Genomic DNA, 18,275 nt, shown 5'->3' with positions numbered 1-18,275 from the left:
TTAGGAAATATTTCTTCACAGAGAGGGTGATCAGGCTTTGGAACAGGCTGCCCAGGGAAGCGGTGGAGTCACCGTCCCTGGAAGTGCTCACAAACCGTGCAGACGAGGCCCTCAGTGACACGGTTGAGTGACGAAGTTGGCAGTGCTGGGGTAATGGTTGGACTTGGTGACCTTAAAGCTCTCTCCCCACCCAGCTGGTCCCCTGGTCGCACCCGGCACCCCGGCCGCAGCACCTGCTTTTCAGCCGGGCACCGCCGGGGGCAGGCGTGGAGACCCCGCAGCACGCGCCTACCCGGCGGCCGCCATTTTCCTCAGGCAGCACCGCGCGCAAGGCGGGCCGCGGGGCCTCCGCAGCGGCAGGGGGCGGGAGCGGGGCGGGGCGTGGCCTCCTCGCCGGAAGAAGGGGGCCTTGCTCTTCTGCTTCGCGCTGCGCGGCCTCTTCCTGCTCCGGGCGGCGGCTCGCAGGGGCCTCTCGCCAGGCGGGCGGCAGGTGCGTGTCCCGCGGGGCCTCCCGGGCGGCCGGGCCCGGCCCAGCTCCGCTCCACCGGGCGTGGCGGTGGGGCGAGGCGCGGCCCCAGCCGGAGCGGGTGGGTCCGGCGGGCCGGGGGTGCGGGTTGGGCTCCCGCGGGCCGGACCTCCCCGCGGGCCGGCCCGAGTCACGCCTGGCGGCGGCGGGAGCCTCCGTGCGGAGCCGGTCTGCTTTGGTTCAGTCGTTCGCACCCCCCGCTGGGGCGGCGCGGTCACTTCCGGCGTCCGGCTGGAAGCGCCGGTCAGGGCTGTCTGGTGTCAGTCTGACGGGCACCGGATCGGTTCAAATTCACATCAGAGCGGCTAAAACCAGGCGTCGGAAAGACCCTGTGGGGAGAACCGGGCAGTTCCTGGGGCTGAAGGCTTGTGAGTGCCTCGGGCCTTGTTTTTCCTGAGCCTCGGTGCTTTGGTTTCGCGGGTGGCAGTGCCCCGGGGTCAGGGGCAGAGCTGGCGAAGCCGCGCGGGGCTCGGCAGGGGCGCTCTGCTTGGCACAGCCTGAGTGGTGAACGTTATTTCTGCACTTAGCGGTCAGACGTGGAGGTTTATGCGGTTACATCCTCGCAGTTACTTCTTCTGGTCTGTTCTGGGTTTCCTTTTTTTCAGTTAACCCCAGGGTAATCTAGTGTGTCTGCCTGTAATCACAGAATCACAGAATGGTTTGGGTTGGAAAGGGCCTTGAGATCATCTAGTTCCAATCCCCCTGCCAAAATAGACCAGATCAGACTGTTCTGTCCCAGAGGTTTCTGTAAGGATTTTGTGATTAACAGTATGATTCCGTGTCCGTTGATTTATGGCAGTAAAATACCTGCGTGTCCTAGGAAAGGGATAGGGAGCTCTGCGGGTGGGAGGGCAGTGCTTCAGAGAGCAGTCGGGATCCCTTGGTAGGCAGAGAATGTGTTTTCCTCTGAAACAAAGAGCATCTGTTACTCCGAAAGGATGCATAACAGTATTTCAAATAAAATAGCATGGCCTTTATTTTCTGTTAATGTGTTTTCTGTCACCACAGGATTACGGATAGCACAGCAGTGAAGTAGGAGTCCAGTTCTTCGAGGGAACAAGTGTTTCGTAAGGTACCTTTCAGCTCTGCATATTTGTGTCTTTCATTGCTGCTTCTCCCTGTTGGTAGCTTCTTGGAGGGCTGCTGTTCCTCTGCCTGCCTTCAGACTCCCTCCTTCTGATGTGTTATTGCTTTTCTTCAGATTAAACCACAATTTTTGTAAATCACTTAAAGGATGGGGGTGGCTTTAGTGATCTCCAGTTAGAACATGTTTTTTTTCTCTTGTCTTTGGAGTGTTCAAGAGGTTCCACCAACTTTGTTTAAAAAGAAGAAAAGGTCAAGTTTCAGTAAGCACTGAAAAGGAAGGAAGGTAATGTGTGGTTTTGGAAAGGCCGGCATCAGGGACAGGTCACTGCCCCCCAGCTCTCCGGTGACAGCCCCAGGGGCACAGCTGAGATGGGTGGTGGGAAGCGGAGGAAGACCAGGGGTGGGAGTGGCTTCAGGCACTACATGTAGGCATGGCTGGCTGCATCTCCAGATTAACTGTTCTGCGGGGTAAAGTTTTGTTGACAGAACATGCACTGCACCAAAATAGCTGAAAGGGTTTTATTTTTAAATGTAGTAGCTTTTGTTCCATCTGATTGGGCTGTGGAAAATGGGAAGTGGGTGTGAGAGCGCGTTTTCACATTTTTACCCTTGTTCTGGAGCAGTCACTAATCTCCTCAAAAGCCTATAATTGGCAGAACACAAGCTTGATAAGAAGCTTTAGTTTCTGATCCTCAGTAAAAAGTGCAGAGCTTTTGAAGCACTGTCACCAGGGCTGGGAACCCTCTCATCCTGTGTCCGACCCTGGATGAGCACAGTGGGTGCTAAGTCCAGAGCTGGGATCCTATTGCAGCTGCTGTGGTATGAGTAATCTCTGATAACTGTATCAAAGTCTTTTCTTCTTTTGCCCTTTGTCCTGGTTTCGGTACGTAACATGCTGATTCATAATCATAGAATGGTTAGGGTTGGAAAGGACCTTAAGATCATCTAGTCCCAACCCCCTGCCATGGGCAGAGATGCCTCATCCTAGGCTATGTCACCCAAGGCTCTATCCAACCTGGCCTTGAACACTGCCAGGGATGGAGCATTCACCAGTTCTTCAGGCAGCCCATTCCAGTGCCTCACCACCCTCACTGTAAAGAACATCCTTATATGTAACCCAGCCTTCCCCTGTTCAAGTTTGAACCCATTACCCCTTGTCCTATCACTACAGTCCCTAATGAAGAGTCCCTCTCCAGCATCTTTGTAGGCCCCTGTAGGAGACCGATCTGAAATCGAACTCCACTGTCCATTGTCCCAAAGATCGGTATGAGAAGCTGAGATGGAATTCCACCAGTCCATTACCTCGAGGATTGGTGTGATGAATTGAAATGGGACTCCACTGACCATTGTCTCAGAGATGGCTGGGAATCGGACCCTGACAGCCCCCTTCACATACTGGAAGGCTGCTATGAGGTCTCCATGCAGCCTTCTCTTCTCCAGGCTGAACAGCCCCAACTTCCTCAGCCTGTCTTCATACGGGAGGTGCTCCAGCCCCCTGATCATCCTCATGGCCCTCCTCTGGACTTGCTCCAACAGCTCCACGTCCCTCTTGTGTTGAGGACACCAGAACTGCACGCAGTATTCCAAGTGGGGTCTCGCAAAAGCAGAGTAGATGTTTAATAAATCTAATTCTGTACAAGAACTGTATGTCTTATGCTGCCTTACATGGGTGCTGCCAGGATGTTGTATTTGGGTTTTTTTGTGACTGTTTCGCCTTTGTTACCATGATTATTATTTTTTCCCCAGTTTCTAGTAATGGCAACCTACACTTGCATCACTTGCCGTGTGGCTTTCAAGGATGCCGACATTCAGCGTGCCCATTACAAAACTGACTGGCATAGATACAACCTGAAGCGCAAGGTTGCTGACATGCCTCCTGTCACTGCTGAGAACTTCCAAGAGAGAGTCCTAGCGCAGAGAGCAGTAGCAGAGGAGCAGAACAAAATCACTGCCACTTACTGCACGGTTTGCAGCAAGAGATTCTCCACCTTCAATGCCTATGAGAATCATTTGAAATCCAAGAAGCACCTGGAGTTGGAGAAGAAAGCTGTCCAGGCTGTCAGCAAGAAGGTGAAAATATTAAATGAAAAGAACCTGGAAAAGGGGCTGACTCCAGAGAGCGTAAACAAAGATGAAATGAATGCAGCTATTCAGCAAGCCATCAGAGCTCAGCCGTCTTCGTCTCCAAAGAAGATGCCTTTGCCTCCTAGTGATGCAAGTAGCTCTCCTGTTTCTGTGGGAAGTGCCAGCTTATCAGAGAGTAGAGAACGATCAGAAAAACCTCCACGGCTACAGTGGTTTGAACAGCAAGCGAAGAAGCTGGCCAGACAACAGGCAGAGGAAGAGGAGGATATGGAAGAAGGTAAGGCAATAAGCATACTGACAAGAGATAGCCAGGGTTAAATGGTTTTGTGTAAAAACCGCATTATGTTTCTGCAGTAGTGCAGCATTTTCCATCACAGAAGGTCTTCCTTGTTCATTAAATTGACAAAGGAGTGAAGGTTGGCCCAGGCTTGTAGTCAGGGACTCTGTGTCAGTGTCTGAACTGCCAGCTGCCAAGATATTAATGCGTGTGAAGGTTGAATGTAAGCAATTACTAATCTAAGCACTGTTTCCCAGGTAAAAATCCATGGACAGTTTCCTTTAAGGAAGGCTAACATAAAAGGTTATCCTAAAACTGCTTCTGAAAAATAGATGAACAAAAATCCAATCGTGATCATTTGCTGTTGTCCCATCAATCACTTTACTGATCTGTTGAAGGGAGGTGGAACTGGGGCGGTTTTTGCTTTTCTCTGTCTATCAAGACCAGCAGAGAAAGTTTGCCTTACACTGTGTGGCACAGCTGCTCAACATGTCAGCATTTGCGTTAAAGCTGGTTCAAGAGTTGCCACTCCAACTGCCTGTTCCTGCTGCTTCTCCCTTGTGTGGGAGCTTGTGTGGAGACAGCTCTTTGTTGGAGGTCAGTCCAGGAGTCAGGAGACAACTGGAAAGATCAGACTGTAAGATTTCCCAGAAAAGGCTTATTTGTAACTTGGATGCTTTCAGTGCTGTAGTTTACAGTGCAGCTCCAAATGCGTCTCTTGGAGCAGCCGAATGGGGTGATTAAACTGCAGCAAGGGGGCAGGTGTGAATGGAGTAGGAACATAGTACGCCTGCTCCATTACTGAAACCGTTGTGTCATGTTATTACATCTGTTTCAGCAGTTTTGTGCTGGTGAAATTTCAGCTGCAGTTCAGGGAGTCTGTTCTACAGGAGAAGAAACATACACCTCTGAACATGCTTTTTAACATCTAAAGAAGGAGCCAACTTGCACCTGTTTTGTATTAACATGTTAGTCATAAATCGTAACGCTAAAATCCTGGAGGTTTCTGAATGTTAATTTTTCCTTTTAAGTGTTCGTCCAGGAATGTTTCCTACAAGTCCTGTTAATTCAGCGTGAGGCTTTTAAAATTACTAAACTATTTCCTATAGCCAAGTTCTCTAATTATCATCGTACAGCACTGGGGAGCACCATGTTCCCTGTTCACAGACACTGTGCACAAGGCAGTTGGAAGGGGACCCGTAGGAATAGAATCATAGAATCATAGAATCGTAAGGGTTGGAAAGGACCTTAAGATCATCTAGTTCCAACCCCCCTGCCATGGGCAGGGACACCTTGCCCTAAACCATGTGGCTCAAGGCTCTGTCCAACCTGGCCTTGAACACCGCCAGGGATGGAGCATCCACAACCTCCCTGGGCAACCCATTCCAGTGCTTCACCACCCTCACTGTAAAGAACTTCTTCCTTATATCTAATCTAAACTTCCTCTGTTTAAGTTTGAAGCCATTAGCCCTTGTCCTACCACTACAGTCCCTAAGGAAGAGTCCCTCCCCAGCATCCTTGTAGACCCCCTTCAGATACTGGAAGGCTGCTATGAGGTCACCACGCAGCCTTCTCTTCTCCAGGCTGAACAGCCCCAACTTTCTCAGCCTGTCTTCATATGGGAGGTGCTCCAGCCCTCTTATCATCCTCGTGGCCCTCCTCTGGACTCGCTCCAACAGCTCCATGTCCTTTTTATGTTGAGGACACCAGAACTGTATGCAGTACTCCAAGTGGGGTCTCACAAGAGCAGAGTAGAGGGGCAGGATCACCTCCTTCGACCTGCTGGCCACGCTTCTTTTGATGCAGCCCAGGATACGGTTGGCTTTCTGGGCTGCAAGCGCACACTGCCGGCTCATGTTAAGCTTCTCGTCAACCAATAGAGTACTGCAAAATGCTCACTGTCCCAGATCTGAACTCTGTAAAAAAGGTTTCTAGACCCCTCTGGAAGTATAATCAGGTTGCTGGTTTGTCTATCCCTTAATCAGCTCTGTAGTAATCTTGCAAATGTGTAAAATTGTTAGTATATCTTGGTATATGCTAACACATAAAGCAGCATAGTTTATCTGTGACAGCTGGCTTTGTTCTTCTCTGTTGTTAAAGGTGTATGTATGAACAGGAGTGTGGTTCCCCTCACTGCTTGAAATGAGTATTTGCATGATTCTAGCAGAGTTGTATTGTTTTTAATGAGCCGTGCTTGCATTCTTGTGCTGTGGTGAATTAAATTTAAGGCTTCATAACAGCAATAAAGTGTTAATAGTTGGGAAAATGGAGGGGAAAAAATACTAGACCTGCCAACTTTTTTTATGAGCAGACTTAATCTTTGATGTGCATATTACAAGAAAAGGTGTTTTACTCGCAGTGGTATATTCTTGCACCTGGAAGTGACTGTGAGGCACTTACGTGTCAGAATAGAAAGTGCAGTATTTTCTGTGATAACTTTTTCTAGCTTAATTGGGACACCTATTGCTTGGGACAATCATATAAATGAATACTTTTTTAAACTTCCTTTAAAAGATTGGGAAGACATGGATTCCGATGAGGAGATCGGCTCTGAAGAAGAGATGGAAAGTGTGGAAGGAGAAGAGGAGGAGCAGGCAGAAGCTGAAAGCACTCCTGCTGCTGGGGCCATACCAGTCACAGACTGCTTATTCTGTCCCCACCATTCCAGATCTCTCACGAAAAATGTGGCCCATATGACAAAAGCTCACAGTTTCTTCATTCCAGATATAGAGTACCTTGTGGATCTCAGAGGACTAATCAAGTACCTGGGTATGCCTGCAAATGTTCTCCAGTTTTTTTATTGCTTACTTTTACTTGGATATGACTTTAAAAGTTTTTGGGGTTTTTTTTTTTTTAGTGTAAAAATCTGAATGCTGTCCAGTTTAGTATTTTGATCATGAACAGGACCATAGGCTTTCAGGGTAGAGTAAGGGAAGACCTCACTGAGCAAACATGTGGTCTTGCACCTGTATCACTTTTAGTTTTCTGATGCTGAGAAAGTTGTCCAACTACGTGAAATCTAGGACAAAACTGTAAGACTAAAATGTGCACATGAACTGTGTTATTCTAATAATGGGTCACAAGTATTTACCTCATTGGTTTACAATACTTGTAAGAGAGCTAAAAGCTAGGAAAAAAAATGTATCTTCCTTAATGTTTACAAATAATGGAGAGTAAAATAAATTTGGAGTATCAGATGGAAAACTGTATTGGAAGTATGAAATTTGTTGGTGAGAATACATCATGGTCCATACTTTGTCATAAGAAACCTTTATATGCACAGATTTGTCCTTGATGGAGCCATATGGTCAAGGCATGAGAACAGCAGGGCTGTTGTGGAAATGAAGGGCTCAAGGCTCTTGCTCGGTCGGTCTGTCTGCAAGCTGGGAAGCTACACTACAGAAATGTTAATTATTGACAAGGGAGGCTCTATTCAGACCAATAGAAGTGTTAATGTTTTCTGCAGGAGAGAAAGTTGGCATTGGGAAAATCTGCATCTGGTGCAATGAAAAAGGGAAATCCTTCTACTCTACAGAAGCAGTACAGGCTCACATGAATGATAAAAGCCACTGCAAACTCTTCACAGATGGAGATGCTGCCCTGGAATTTGCAGACTTCTATGATTTTAGGTGAGAATGCTTTTCTTTGAGTGGAGCACAGACTGGGACAGACAAAAGGACAGTTGACTATTACGTCAGAAACTATTATTAATTCTTAAAATTTCATCCTGTTTCTGGTTGTGATGCTTATTTTGCATAGCTGGTTCACCACTTTTCTAGGTAAGCATAAGAACATGATTAATTGTCCTCTTCTGTGACCACTAATGCCAGTTCTACATTAAAATATAGTTTAAATTCTGTTTTGTATGTATGCTGTTACTGAGTTTAGATATCAGTGCACCAGCAAAGACCATAAAAGGGTGTACCTGTCTCTTACCTTTTAGGCAGATTACGACTTAATACCTACTGTGGATTTCTTTTTTTAAGTAGCTGGAGTTAAACAGGACTGCTGAGATTTAGAGACCTGATGTTGAACTACCCATAACATATCCTAAGCTGCGTTCATTTTGGACAGAAATACCTCCTGTTACGGTGACAGATAGCTTAGTGGAGCTTCTTGGAGCATTTATTCAGTAGCTGTGCAGAGCTGGTGGGCTGCACAGTGGTGGCTTTTCAGTATAAGTTGCTGTTCAGTGTGCAGCAGCAGAGCTGTGCTGAGTTCTGCACATAGAACCAGGTGGAGGATGGGTGGTCTTTGTCTTCAGCCTGCATTCAGGGCAGGGTGCTACTGGAGAGAGCTCTCAAACCAAGGTAAGTGAAACGTGACAGGATCTGTGGCTTGCTGTAGCTGTGTGTGACAGTTCTGTGTAGTGGCTCTGGATAGTTGTGGCTGCCCACCATGTACAGACAATGTACTGCTGCTCTTCCACAGGAGCAGTTATCCTGATCACAAGGATGGGGAAGATGTGGAAGTGCCTGGAGAGCGCCCAACAGAGAGAGAGTTGGATTATGATGATGACACCATGGAACTGATCCTTCCTTCAGGTAGTATAGGCATAGTATTTGTGTTATGACATACTGTCTGCATTTCTCATAGCTGCAGCCTTTTCGTGCAGCATAGGTCACTGTTTTTTCCTTTGTCAAGAGAGAAAGTAATTTTGCATCTGTCTTTGAGGTTGTGTCCTCATTTTCCATTATTTTCACTACTAAGTAGTTCAGCTTGTTCAGCATTAATGTATATGTGGACTGAGGCAGGGGGTTCCTTTGCCCACTTTACCTCTTCATTAACATGTGACTCTCATGGTATACTCCTAATGTTTCTATATCTTGTTCCAGTGCAACTTGGAGAAGCTCTAACTTAGGTTATCCAGTGTCAGTATTTTGCAGAAAGGCAGCTGGTAACTAATTTAGTAAACTAGTTCAGAAAAATTAATTTATTTGAAAAACCTTACTCTTACCTTGTGCAGCATTTGGCACTCTTGCTTACTTATATTTGTTTGTTTGGTTTGGTGGGTTTTGTGTGACAGGACTTCAATCCTTTCATTCTGAAAAGTGCTGCCAACTATGTAGTTACAGAAGACTTCCTGAATGTCAGCAAGTTACTTCCCTGGTTAGTTTGAAACAGCATTGCCTGTCTGCTCATTCCCCTAATTAAAATGTAGTTTTATGGTTGCTGCCTGTTTGTAGCTAAGGCCCTCCTGAACAATAGCATTCTTTGGTTTTGGTTCTCCAAGGTAGAGTGCAGTATGGCAGCTCTTAGGGTAATTACATTGAGTTTGTTATAGTCCTAAAGCTTGTAAGGGTTTTGGACTTTTTAAAAGCATTTCTCAGCACAGGGATTTTCTACAGTTTTCATAATATGCTGAGTCCTACGTTTCAGAAGCTGCTTCATTATGCATAATAAGATGTCCCCTCCTCTGAGCAGGTGCGAGAGTGGGTCATCGTTCTTTAATGAGGTACTACAAGCAACGGTTTGGTCCGTCAAGAGCAGTGGCTGTTGCAAAGCACAAGAAAACAGTGGGTCGGGTGTTGCAGCAGTACAGAGCTTTGGGCTGGACAAGTCAGACAGGTGAGTAATAGTGTGGCGTTTTTGCAGAGGAAGATGTTCTAGGAAGTCATCACTCTGCAATTAAATAGGTTGAGTTTGTTTCACATTTGGGGTTTTATGCAGTAGTTTGTCTTCCACTCAGTTCCCTTTTCATTCCTGGCATCCAAACAGAATAAGTTATAGGAAGTTGTTTGTGTCTGAAATCCATTGCAACTTCTATGCAAGCCCTTCAGTGCATTAGCATGTGTGTTTTGGTATTTGGTGACGTCCTAAGATTTGTTGGTTTCTGCCTGTCAAAACCACTGCTCTTGCTATTTAATAATGTAACATAAACCAGTCTTTCTTTGACAGTAGAATACTTTTCCAGTTGGGGAGCGATGATGTGGTCTATATCCACTTTTGAAATAGAAGAACCACACCCAGCTATACGAGTGCTGGAATGCAAAACAACCTTTTCCTTTAGTCATGGTTGTGGATATTCATAGAGGGAACTGACTGCCCAAGAGAAAAGTGAAAAGAAACAGACCAGTAGGGGAAGGAAAACATATAGCTAACTGCTGCTGTAAGTGAACGGATGTGCTGGTTTGCATACAAGTTGCTTACACTTACTCATCTTTCTCTTCCTCCTCTCTCCCTGAAGGGGCAGCCTATGCTCAGCAGCGTGATATGCAGTACCTGCAGAGGATGAAGTCAAAGTGGTTGCTCAAGACAGGAATGAGTAACAATGCTACAAAGCAGATGCATTTCCGGGTGCAAGTCAGATTCTGAGTTCCCAAGAGAGCTGCATGCAACTGTTTTTTGGAAAGAGGGATTTAATGGCTTCTGGCTCAAGGATTCTGTTGTTGAAATGGACTCGGTACCTATCAAATGGGATGTGTGTGCTGCTGTGCCTTCCTGTCTATGGGAAGAAGAGCAGGGAGCTTGTCTGTTCCAGTGAGATGATGATTGGCTTAACTTAAAAAATAAAATATCTTAAATGGGATATATGGCAAAGTCGTCCCAGCTGTTAACTGTGAGGCAGTTGACATTTTCATTTGTCTGAATATCTTCATTTTCCAATTCTGCAAAATGCCAAGAGAAGATCCTAGGTCTGGGAGCCTGAGATGCAGTGTCTTGAAGGTTTTCACTGGTAATACCAGACATAAGTTAGCTGGGTGTTTTGGACTATCTAGTTGTCACTAAAGAGGTGAAAACTTGAGAGCGGTGATTGTGGGAAGGTTAAGTGGTAATTGTTTGAAGAAGTGCACTGATGAAAAGCAGACCTCCAGGATTAATACTGTCCTCAGAAGCTGACTCTACTTGCTTAATGCTCCATCTCGGGGCTGGAGTAATAATTTACAGTGAAGTCGGTTTATGTTGAATTTAATCAATTTTTATTACCTAAAACCTGCTCAAAAGTACCATAACATCTAGATCAAAGTCAATCAAAATTTCAGATGATCTTTAAAAGATTTTTCTGATTAAAACTGTAAAGAAACTGTTGATGACAGCTTTGGTTATTCCCATTGAGTACTAGTGTTTTATATGATCTTGGTAAAGGAAAGTGACCCCAGGGGACATGTATTGACTGTAATGGAGGCACTCTCTCCCTCTGAAGCAGGTGAACTGTTACAGGCAGGTATAGGCAAAACCTCGCTGTTAAAGAGCTGAGGCAGCAGCATTGGTGTTGGTCCTGGTGTTGTACATGTTTAAAAGCTTCCATGACCTTACCAGTTCCTCTGACCTCATGTAAGGAGGTGGCACTTACACACAAAGGTGTAGGCTCTCGCATGAAGCCCCAGGCTGTAGCATGTTGGACGCTGTGAGTGTGTGATGCCACGGGCAAATTGCTGTTTGTTTGGCTGTGCATTCATCATGAAGGCATTTGCAGCTGGTTACAGTCAAATTGCACTTCTGCATTTTAGGATGACTCTGGATTCTCTAGTAGTGACTTTCCTTGGCATGACTTTAATATGAAGTTTTCTTCTTCTCTTGTGAATGGCGTGTGCATAATATCACTGGGAATGGCAGGGGGAGGCTTTGTAAATTAACACTGTATTTTGACCTCTTAAAATAATCCACTAAGGTCTTCCTAAGAAGTATGTTCAGGAAAAGTAGTATTGTTGGCATATCAGCAGTTCTGAAAGAGCAGTGTATTTATGGGACTCTAAGGAAAGCAATCATTTCACAATGGAGGTGCGTGCTATGTGTGCTCACATTTCAGTTTGTTCTAGTGGGTTTTGTCTGGGTTATTTGGCTTTACCGTCAAACTTAGAAGAAAGAGATGTAGTCTTAGTTGTGTGACTGAAACTGTGTGGATCTTAAGACATCATATCTTTTACTAAACTTATAACCTGCCCCAACTTGCAATTATGGTGTATATTTCTGGCACTGAGGGTATATCCTACTCGTATTTGTCAAGCCTCAACATTTAGCCCTTGGGAACTGCTAGTATCTCTTTCTTTGAAGTTAGAGCTTACTGTCAAAGGGTCCTATGCTCATGGGCAAGTTAGATTGTCTTTACGCATAGAGCAAAATGAAATGCCACAAAAATGTAGAATTAGAAGGGTTAGACTTCTTAATCAGAATCTTAACTTGAAGCCTGCTGAAGTGGCTTTGAATACCAGTGTAAGTCAGCAGTGAGCATCAGAGCGGTTGGGATTCAGTCTGGAGCTTTTGGAAAACGGTCATGGAATATCCAAAACTTACATTACAGACAGAACAATTATCCTGGAAGAGTCTTGGGCATAACCTAGTACAGTTGCTAAAGTCTTAGAGGTAGGTGTTAAAGAGGTCTTGGCAATGAAGGCGGAATTACAAGGAGGTAATTGATCTGATGACAGATGACATTGGGTCTGTAAGGTTTAGTCTGAAGGTACATAGAGTTTGCTGCTCTCCTCAACGTGAAAGGGCAAGCAAAGGAAACTTCTGTTCTCTGTGCAGACTTGCTCAAAGAAGTCTGCTGCTTGTAAAAAGATGGGGATTGCCTGAATTTCCCAAATAGTCGAGTTCCCAAAGAAATGCAAGTAAGCAAAAATAAGAATTGGTAGTCATTTGCCAACTCACGGGGAAGCTGAAGGAGACACATATGTACATATGGTTCTGTCCTGTACATCTTCCTGCAGCTTAGTCAGAAGAATATGGAGGAGAAGTACGGAAACTACTGATACTTTACAGGAAGATTTTAACTCTGAGCTGAAATTGGGTGCGTTGGAAAACCAGCAGAGGGCGTAGGAAACCCTTTCCCAGAATTGTTTACTATGAAAATAAAGTCTAGTAAGAGTACATTCATGCAGAATGCTGGTAGAGTGAGAAGGCAGAGCTTGCCATTAACACGAGTTAGGACTGGCACTGGACTTCCCCGAGATGAATTGCTGTTGGCATCTTTATGTGGGTCCAGGGAGAGCATTGCTGGCAAAGGGTGGCTAAGAACCAGTATGCAGATTGTCTGCAGTATTCAGCAACAGTGCTGCAGTCTGCACAGCTTGTAGGTAACTCCAGCTATGTCAAAGCATCTGACAGTATTTTTACTAAACACACTTCACAGTGTTACAGTTTAGTCTTTTACCTCCTTGACTAAATCCTAAAGATTGTACGAAGGATAGCTAAGGGCAATTTTTTGTTTCCTAAAGGAGTTCCAAAAGATGATGGTTCCATCAGGGAGCTGCTTCCAGCTATGACCTAGCCTTGCACTTGTGATCCTCTGCTCTGACCTTGCGTTTTCTGGCTCTTAGGATCAGAATGAGAAGGAAGTAAAGTCCAAAGGCAACCAAGCAGATCTGAGACAGTCTCTGGATATAGTGGTTACTCTGGGACAAGAATTTCATGGTATGATTGCGATTCAGTGAGTATTCTGTTCCCAGAGGAGGAGATGATCCCTTCTCAAGCTGGTGCATGCATATTGGGAAAGGCTGAGAAACAGCAAAGAAAATGTGTTGTGTTTTGGACAAGGCTGGGGTTCTGCCTGCCTGTCCATCCAGCAGTAGCTGAATGTTGAAGTGGTCCCAGTGTTGTGTCAGGTATTGGAGAATGAATCAGCAGAATGAAAGAATTGGTGAAGCTGGTAAGAATATCTGCCATCTCCTTTTGGAAGTAGTTCATCTGTTCTGTACACTTAAATTATCTAAAAGCAACCCAGGTGGTACTAGAGGGAAAAACATGTACCCATTATCTGGAAGGGAGGGGTTAGGAAAGAGAGGGAAGCATATGAGATGTAGAGTGGCAGAGACACGGCAGGCTCAGATATGTAAAACATCCAAACAGCTTATTACACTGAAGCTGCAAGTCAACAGGTGAAATCTATTTAAAGTGAGCACTCCCTATAAGAGTGAGTTATTGATCCCTAATTGGTTTCCACAAGGTCAAGGGCCTGAAACATAAAGGAGTTGGACCATTGCCCAGCGAACATCTGATGCTGAGAGGCATCTGAGTAAGATTCTCTACTACAACTTTTGAGAGTTATTTTTGTATTATTAAAACTGAGGCATCCTGTGCTATGGGCTTCGTCTGCTCAGGGGTTTGGGCATCTTCCTCTACAGTATCTGCATAAAGCTGCTGATGGAACACTGCACTTCAGAGGCCCACGTGGGTTTATACTGTTACGACCTGTAATAGATGAGAGGGTAGAGATAAGCTTTAGGGCACACCTGACTGAAAATGAAATATAAATCTTAAATGCTTTGAATCTTACTGGTTAATTGCTTTAGTCCAACTGACTGCTATTCTGCAGCTGGAGAATAGCAGTCACCAGACTGTCATCAAAGTCACTGAATCCTCAGCAGCCAGCAGAGCCTGGATAGTTAAGATGACCAACTGATGGCACCTCATGTGTCAGAGCAAGCCAAACCACCTCTTTTTCAGGAATCTGACCCAGAGGAAACCTCTCTCCTACCATATCCCAAACTACCCTGCATAAGATGCAGCAGAAGGCACTTCAGAAGCTACAGAAGCACTAACAGGAGACCTGTAGCCAGTTTTGGGAGAAGGATTTCTGCATATGTCTAGGGCATCAAGACTAAAAGCAGAGGGAATAAATGCGAGCTGAGCCAGGGAGGGAGTCAGAATCCCTCTCTTCTAAAAGTAGTCGGCACTTTCCAGTGTAGTTATGTGACTCTTCCCAAAAGCAAAAAGGGATCGTTGAACAAGTTTCTAAATAATGACATTACCAAACCAACATTTATGTCTTTGTACAGGTCTCTGATGCAAGAAAAAGGGTTGTCTAACTTCAAGACACATTTTCTAACATTCATTATGCTTCTTGTGTTGGATCCTTATCTGCTTCCCACTTTACTGGATTTATTTTTTCAACTTTTTTATCTTTGCTGAGGATTTACAGTGTTAAATTCCATAACTGTGGGTATGGAAGTAAAAGGTTTGCTTTTCCTGCATGATGTGTTAATAGACAAAAGTGAACATGTACCAGGACTCAGAAGAAGTGCGTATTCACATCATCAGATGACTCCATATATTAATGTTCCTATCTTGAAGGATCTTCAGGAAACAGGTTTGGTAGGAATTACTGACAATCAGTAACCTGAATAACATCATTAGCAGCAGCAAATGCTATTGGTTAAAGAGGAGAAACAAAGGAAATCTTTAAATTTCTTATGAGCTCTAGAGGCCACAAAGAATAACCTAATGTTTTACAAAATTAAATTTGTAGCAAGATACATTTCTCCTTGGAACACTTTTGTCTTTATTCTGCCAGCTCAATGAGAAACTTTATTTTTTAATTATTATTTAATAATTAAAGCATGCCTGGAAGAATGCAGAGAGAAATTTACAAAACCAAGTGGCTCAGTGCATAGTCACCAGAGCAATAGAAGTTGTATTTCTACAACAAATGGATAAACCAAGCACCTCAGAAGAGTACGTAAGAACCCTGTAAGAAGAGCGCTGCAGGGCAGGCTAGCACTCAGCTCTGGGGACATTTTCCAGCAAGCTAGGAAGGAAAAAGGAGTCTTCCTGAGCATACAATCTGTGGCACATCGGCTGCGGTGCTCCGGAGGGCATTTTGGCTTTTGCAGTGCACTAGTGTCAGGCTTTGCAAACACAGACAGGTGCAGCCCCAAATACCTGCTGAGGCCTGAATGTGGTGTCCTTACTTCACTTTCCTCTGTTACTTTGGCTCTTTTAAGCTAGAGAAGAGGGCGTGCTTGTAAACTTCAAGGCCAATTTGCCTTACATTGCTGCGCTTCAACCAGATCGCACCAGACAAAACCAATTTCACATTTCCGATCCCTGCCAAGGGCTGTTAATGATTTGGCAAGGTTTATGCAGTCGTCTATAGGTGTGTTGGTTTCTTTTTTCTGATTTGGGTAGCTTTCCACCCTTAAATTTCTGCTCTTGACAGGCGTGAAAGCAGTCTGGTTTTCCTGTGTGAGAAGTGCCATTGGTCTCACACAATTCTGCTACACTATCCACCACTAGTTCCTTAACAGGTAGGGCAACTATGGGTTTGCTTGTTATGTGCACTGAAAGTCTTGATAAAATATTCACTGAGGTGTTCCAAAATCCAGATATTTTCTGACATCTTTCATAGGTGCAGTCATACTTAATTCCTTGCAGTCATGATATTTCAGTAAATCCTGCCATTCAAGTTGCCATATTTTAACTATACTGATGAAGTGCATGCTTCCAGAACACAGCAGATGAAGAATTGTTTCAAGGTTGTTTTTTTCCACTAAGTGTTAAGCAAAACCAACTGAAATTATCTTAAATGGGCTATAGACCAATGATAAACCTGGTCTGTTATTTTTATTCAAATGGTACATGTTAAGTTGATTCCACACTGAAGTGCCTGGTAAATGGCATTGTCTGTCTTCATCTTGGATATAGGACGCTTGTCAGCTGCATCTGCTTTCCTGTTAGTAGAAGGTTCATTGTCCCACAGAGAAGGGAACAGTGACCTGTCAGGTGCGGAGCTCTGTCCATCATGCTCAGATGCTTTAGAAATTGGCTGAATAGTGTCAGTAGAAGTCCCATAGTTCATTGTTCAGTTTATTTTTGTTTGCTTACTTGTCTGCTTAGCTCAGCGAAGCCTGCCCATAGCTGCATGAGAGAAAGCACGTTATGCTGGTTTGCCCTTGACTCAGATTCAACACCTAAGTCATAGTAGTTCTTCATACAGCACAGTTCCCAACAGAAAAACAGCATTTTATAGGAGAGGGGAGGAGCAGTGCAATCATGGCTTAGTCCCGTAGCCACTTAGAGAGCACCAAGAGAGGATTAGGTGGCTCAGCTGTGGCCACACAATTCTCTAGCAAGGAGCTACCAAGAACTGATCAACAGGATCTAATGCAACATCTCACCCCAAAGTCTGGGCACCAATCTTCAGCTGTAATCTGGAGCAGAGTCCTCTCCTGAGAGCAGGTGCTTTTCAGGTAACTGACCAGAACTGATTCGAAGGTTTAAGTGCTTGCAGCAGGGTGCCTACTTCTTAGTTAATAGGCCGGCTGTTCAAATTCTTTGTTACTAGGCACTTAAATATAGAAATCAGCTAAATGTCTTTGAAGTTTTATTTTAAATTGACTCAGTCTTTTGGCCCCATGAATCATCCACTTTTTTTTTTCCTGTTCTGTGGCATAGCTCCAATAAGCAATCCCAGTACAGCCATTAAGAATAGGTGAGGTACTTTGGATGGGATTACAGCCAAAGCTGTATGTGCATACCTAAGTTAGTCAGGGTCATGTGTACAGGAAATTAGCGCCAGAAACTGCAGTCAGCCCACCTCAAACATTTATCATGTCTCAGCGGAGGTCACCAAGCACCGAATAGTTTGGAAATCCACCTGTTCTACTGATGGTTAGATACCCTTGCACTGTGCACTTGTTGTACTGCTGCTCATATCACCTTGTTTCTAGGGTATCTCGAGCTGTCTAGTAGCTTCCAGAGCTCCCAGATCTACGCTTTGTTCCTTGGCACCAAGCCCTCGTACAAGATCGAGCCCAAAGTAAAAGAAGCCCCTTGATGACTCTAGCAACCAACCAAAGGAAATCTAATAGCAAAATAACTTTTTAGATGTCTGTCTTTCTGCAGTTTGTCAGCATGAGCAGATCACAGCTCACATTCTTGCATGCTTGCTTAAGCCAGGCATTGCAGCATGCAGGCTCTTGAACTTCCAAGCCCATTTATATGCCTGTCTGTGACAGCTGCAGCTATTAACAGCAAATCCTTCAAGCAGAGAGAATAAATAAATACTCTGTTATTCTGTATGATATTTTACTGGCTCAGTGATTGTGAGGAAGTAATCATGTTTTACTGGCTCAGTTTTTTGATGTCCAGTGGCAAAGGCAAGAAATTGCCATGCCTAGGACTGAAGGTCATACAGATGCATTAAACGATGAGTCAGGAGCATCCAGTTTAACCATGCCCCACCTGCCCACGTGGTCAGTAGCTCTCATGAACAGTTTTCCCCTAGGCCTTCCAAACCTCCACACAAAAAAACACCTGAAGAAGACTGAAAGGTTTCCTCAATACACCTGATCAGATCCTGCTCTTTTTGTTTAAAAGCAGCATTACGAGAGCAGTCTGTGGGCTTTTGTCCCTCATTAGCATTCAATTCTTGCTAAGACCTTGCATCCTCAATAAATCTTTGCTTCTCAGGGTTTTATTGTGTACCAGTTACAACCGGGATGCTTCCAAGGTCTCCATGACCAAGGCATTCATCTCACAGCTACTATCTCAAAAGGAATCTCTGCAGAATATTCTCAGAAATAGACACATGATTATCTTTCCTGTTTTAAGTCATTAGTTGCCTAAGAGCACCTCTCAAGA

General features: G+C 44.7%; 1 protein-coding gene across 1 annotated transcript; it reads left to right on the top strand.

Moving 5' to 3' along the window:
• The first annotated feature begins 376 nt into the window (after window positions 1-376).
• On the top strand, window positions 377-14,184 carry ZNF622 (zinc finger protein 622). Its single transcript, XM_030489480.1, has 8 exons — window positions 377-490; window positions 1,535-1,598; window positions 3,359-3,974; window positions 6,489-6,743; window positions 7,441-7,603; window positions 8,406-8,518; window positions 9,399-9,542; window positions 10,162-14,184. Exons 3-8 carry the CDS (start codon window positions 3,368-3,370, stop codon window positions 10,287-10,289), a joined length of 1,410 nt encoding a protein of 469 aa, XP_030345340.1. The 5' UTR covers window positions 377-490; window positions 1,535-1,598; window positions 3,359-3,367; the 3' UTR covers window positions 10,290-14,184.
• Window positions 14,185-18,275: the final 4,091 nt, after the last annotated feature.

This window comes from Strigops habroptila, chromosome 1 (genome assembly GCF_004027225.2).
Source record: "Strigops habroptila isolate Jane chromosome 1, bStrHab1.2.pri, whole genome shotgun sequence".
Lineage (NCBI taxonomy): Eukaryota > Metazoa > Chordata > Aves > Psittaciformes > Psittacidae > Strigops > Strigops habroptila.
Note: the sequence above shows the minus strand (reverse complement) of the source record. Positions and strands in the feature narration are given on the sequence as shown.

Excerpts from the sequence above, each read along its gene's own strand:
- ZNF622 (XM_030489480.1), top strand. The coding sequence starts at position 3,368 with ATGGCAACCTACACTTGCATCACTTGCCGTGTGGCTTTCAAGGATGCC. Across the intron at positions 3,975-6,488 it reads AGAGGAGGATATGGAAGAAG|ATTGGGAAGACATGGATTCC; the intron begins GTAAGGCAATAA and ends TTCCTTTAAAAG. Across the intron at positions 9,543-10,161 it reads GGGCTGGACAAGTCAGACAG|GGGCAGCCTATGCTCAGCAG; the intron begins GTGAGTAATAGT and ends CTCTCCCTGAAG.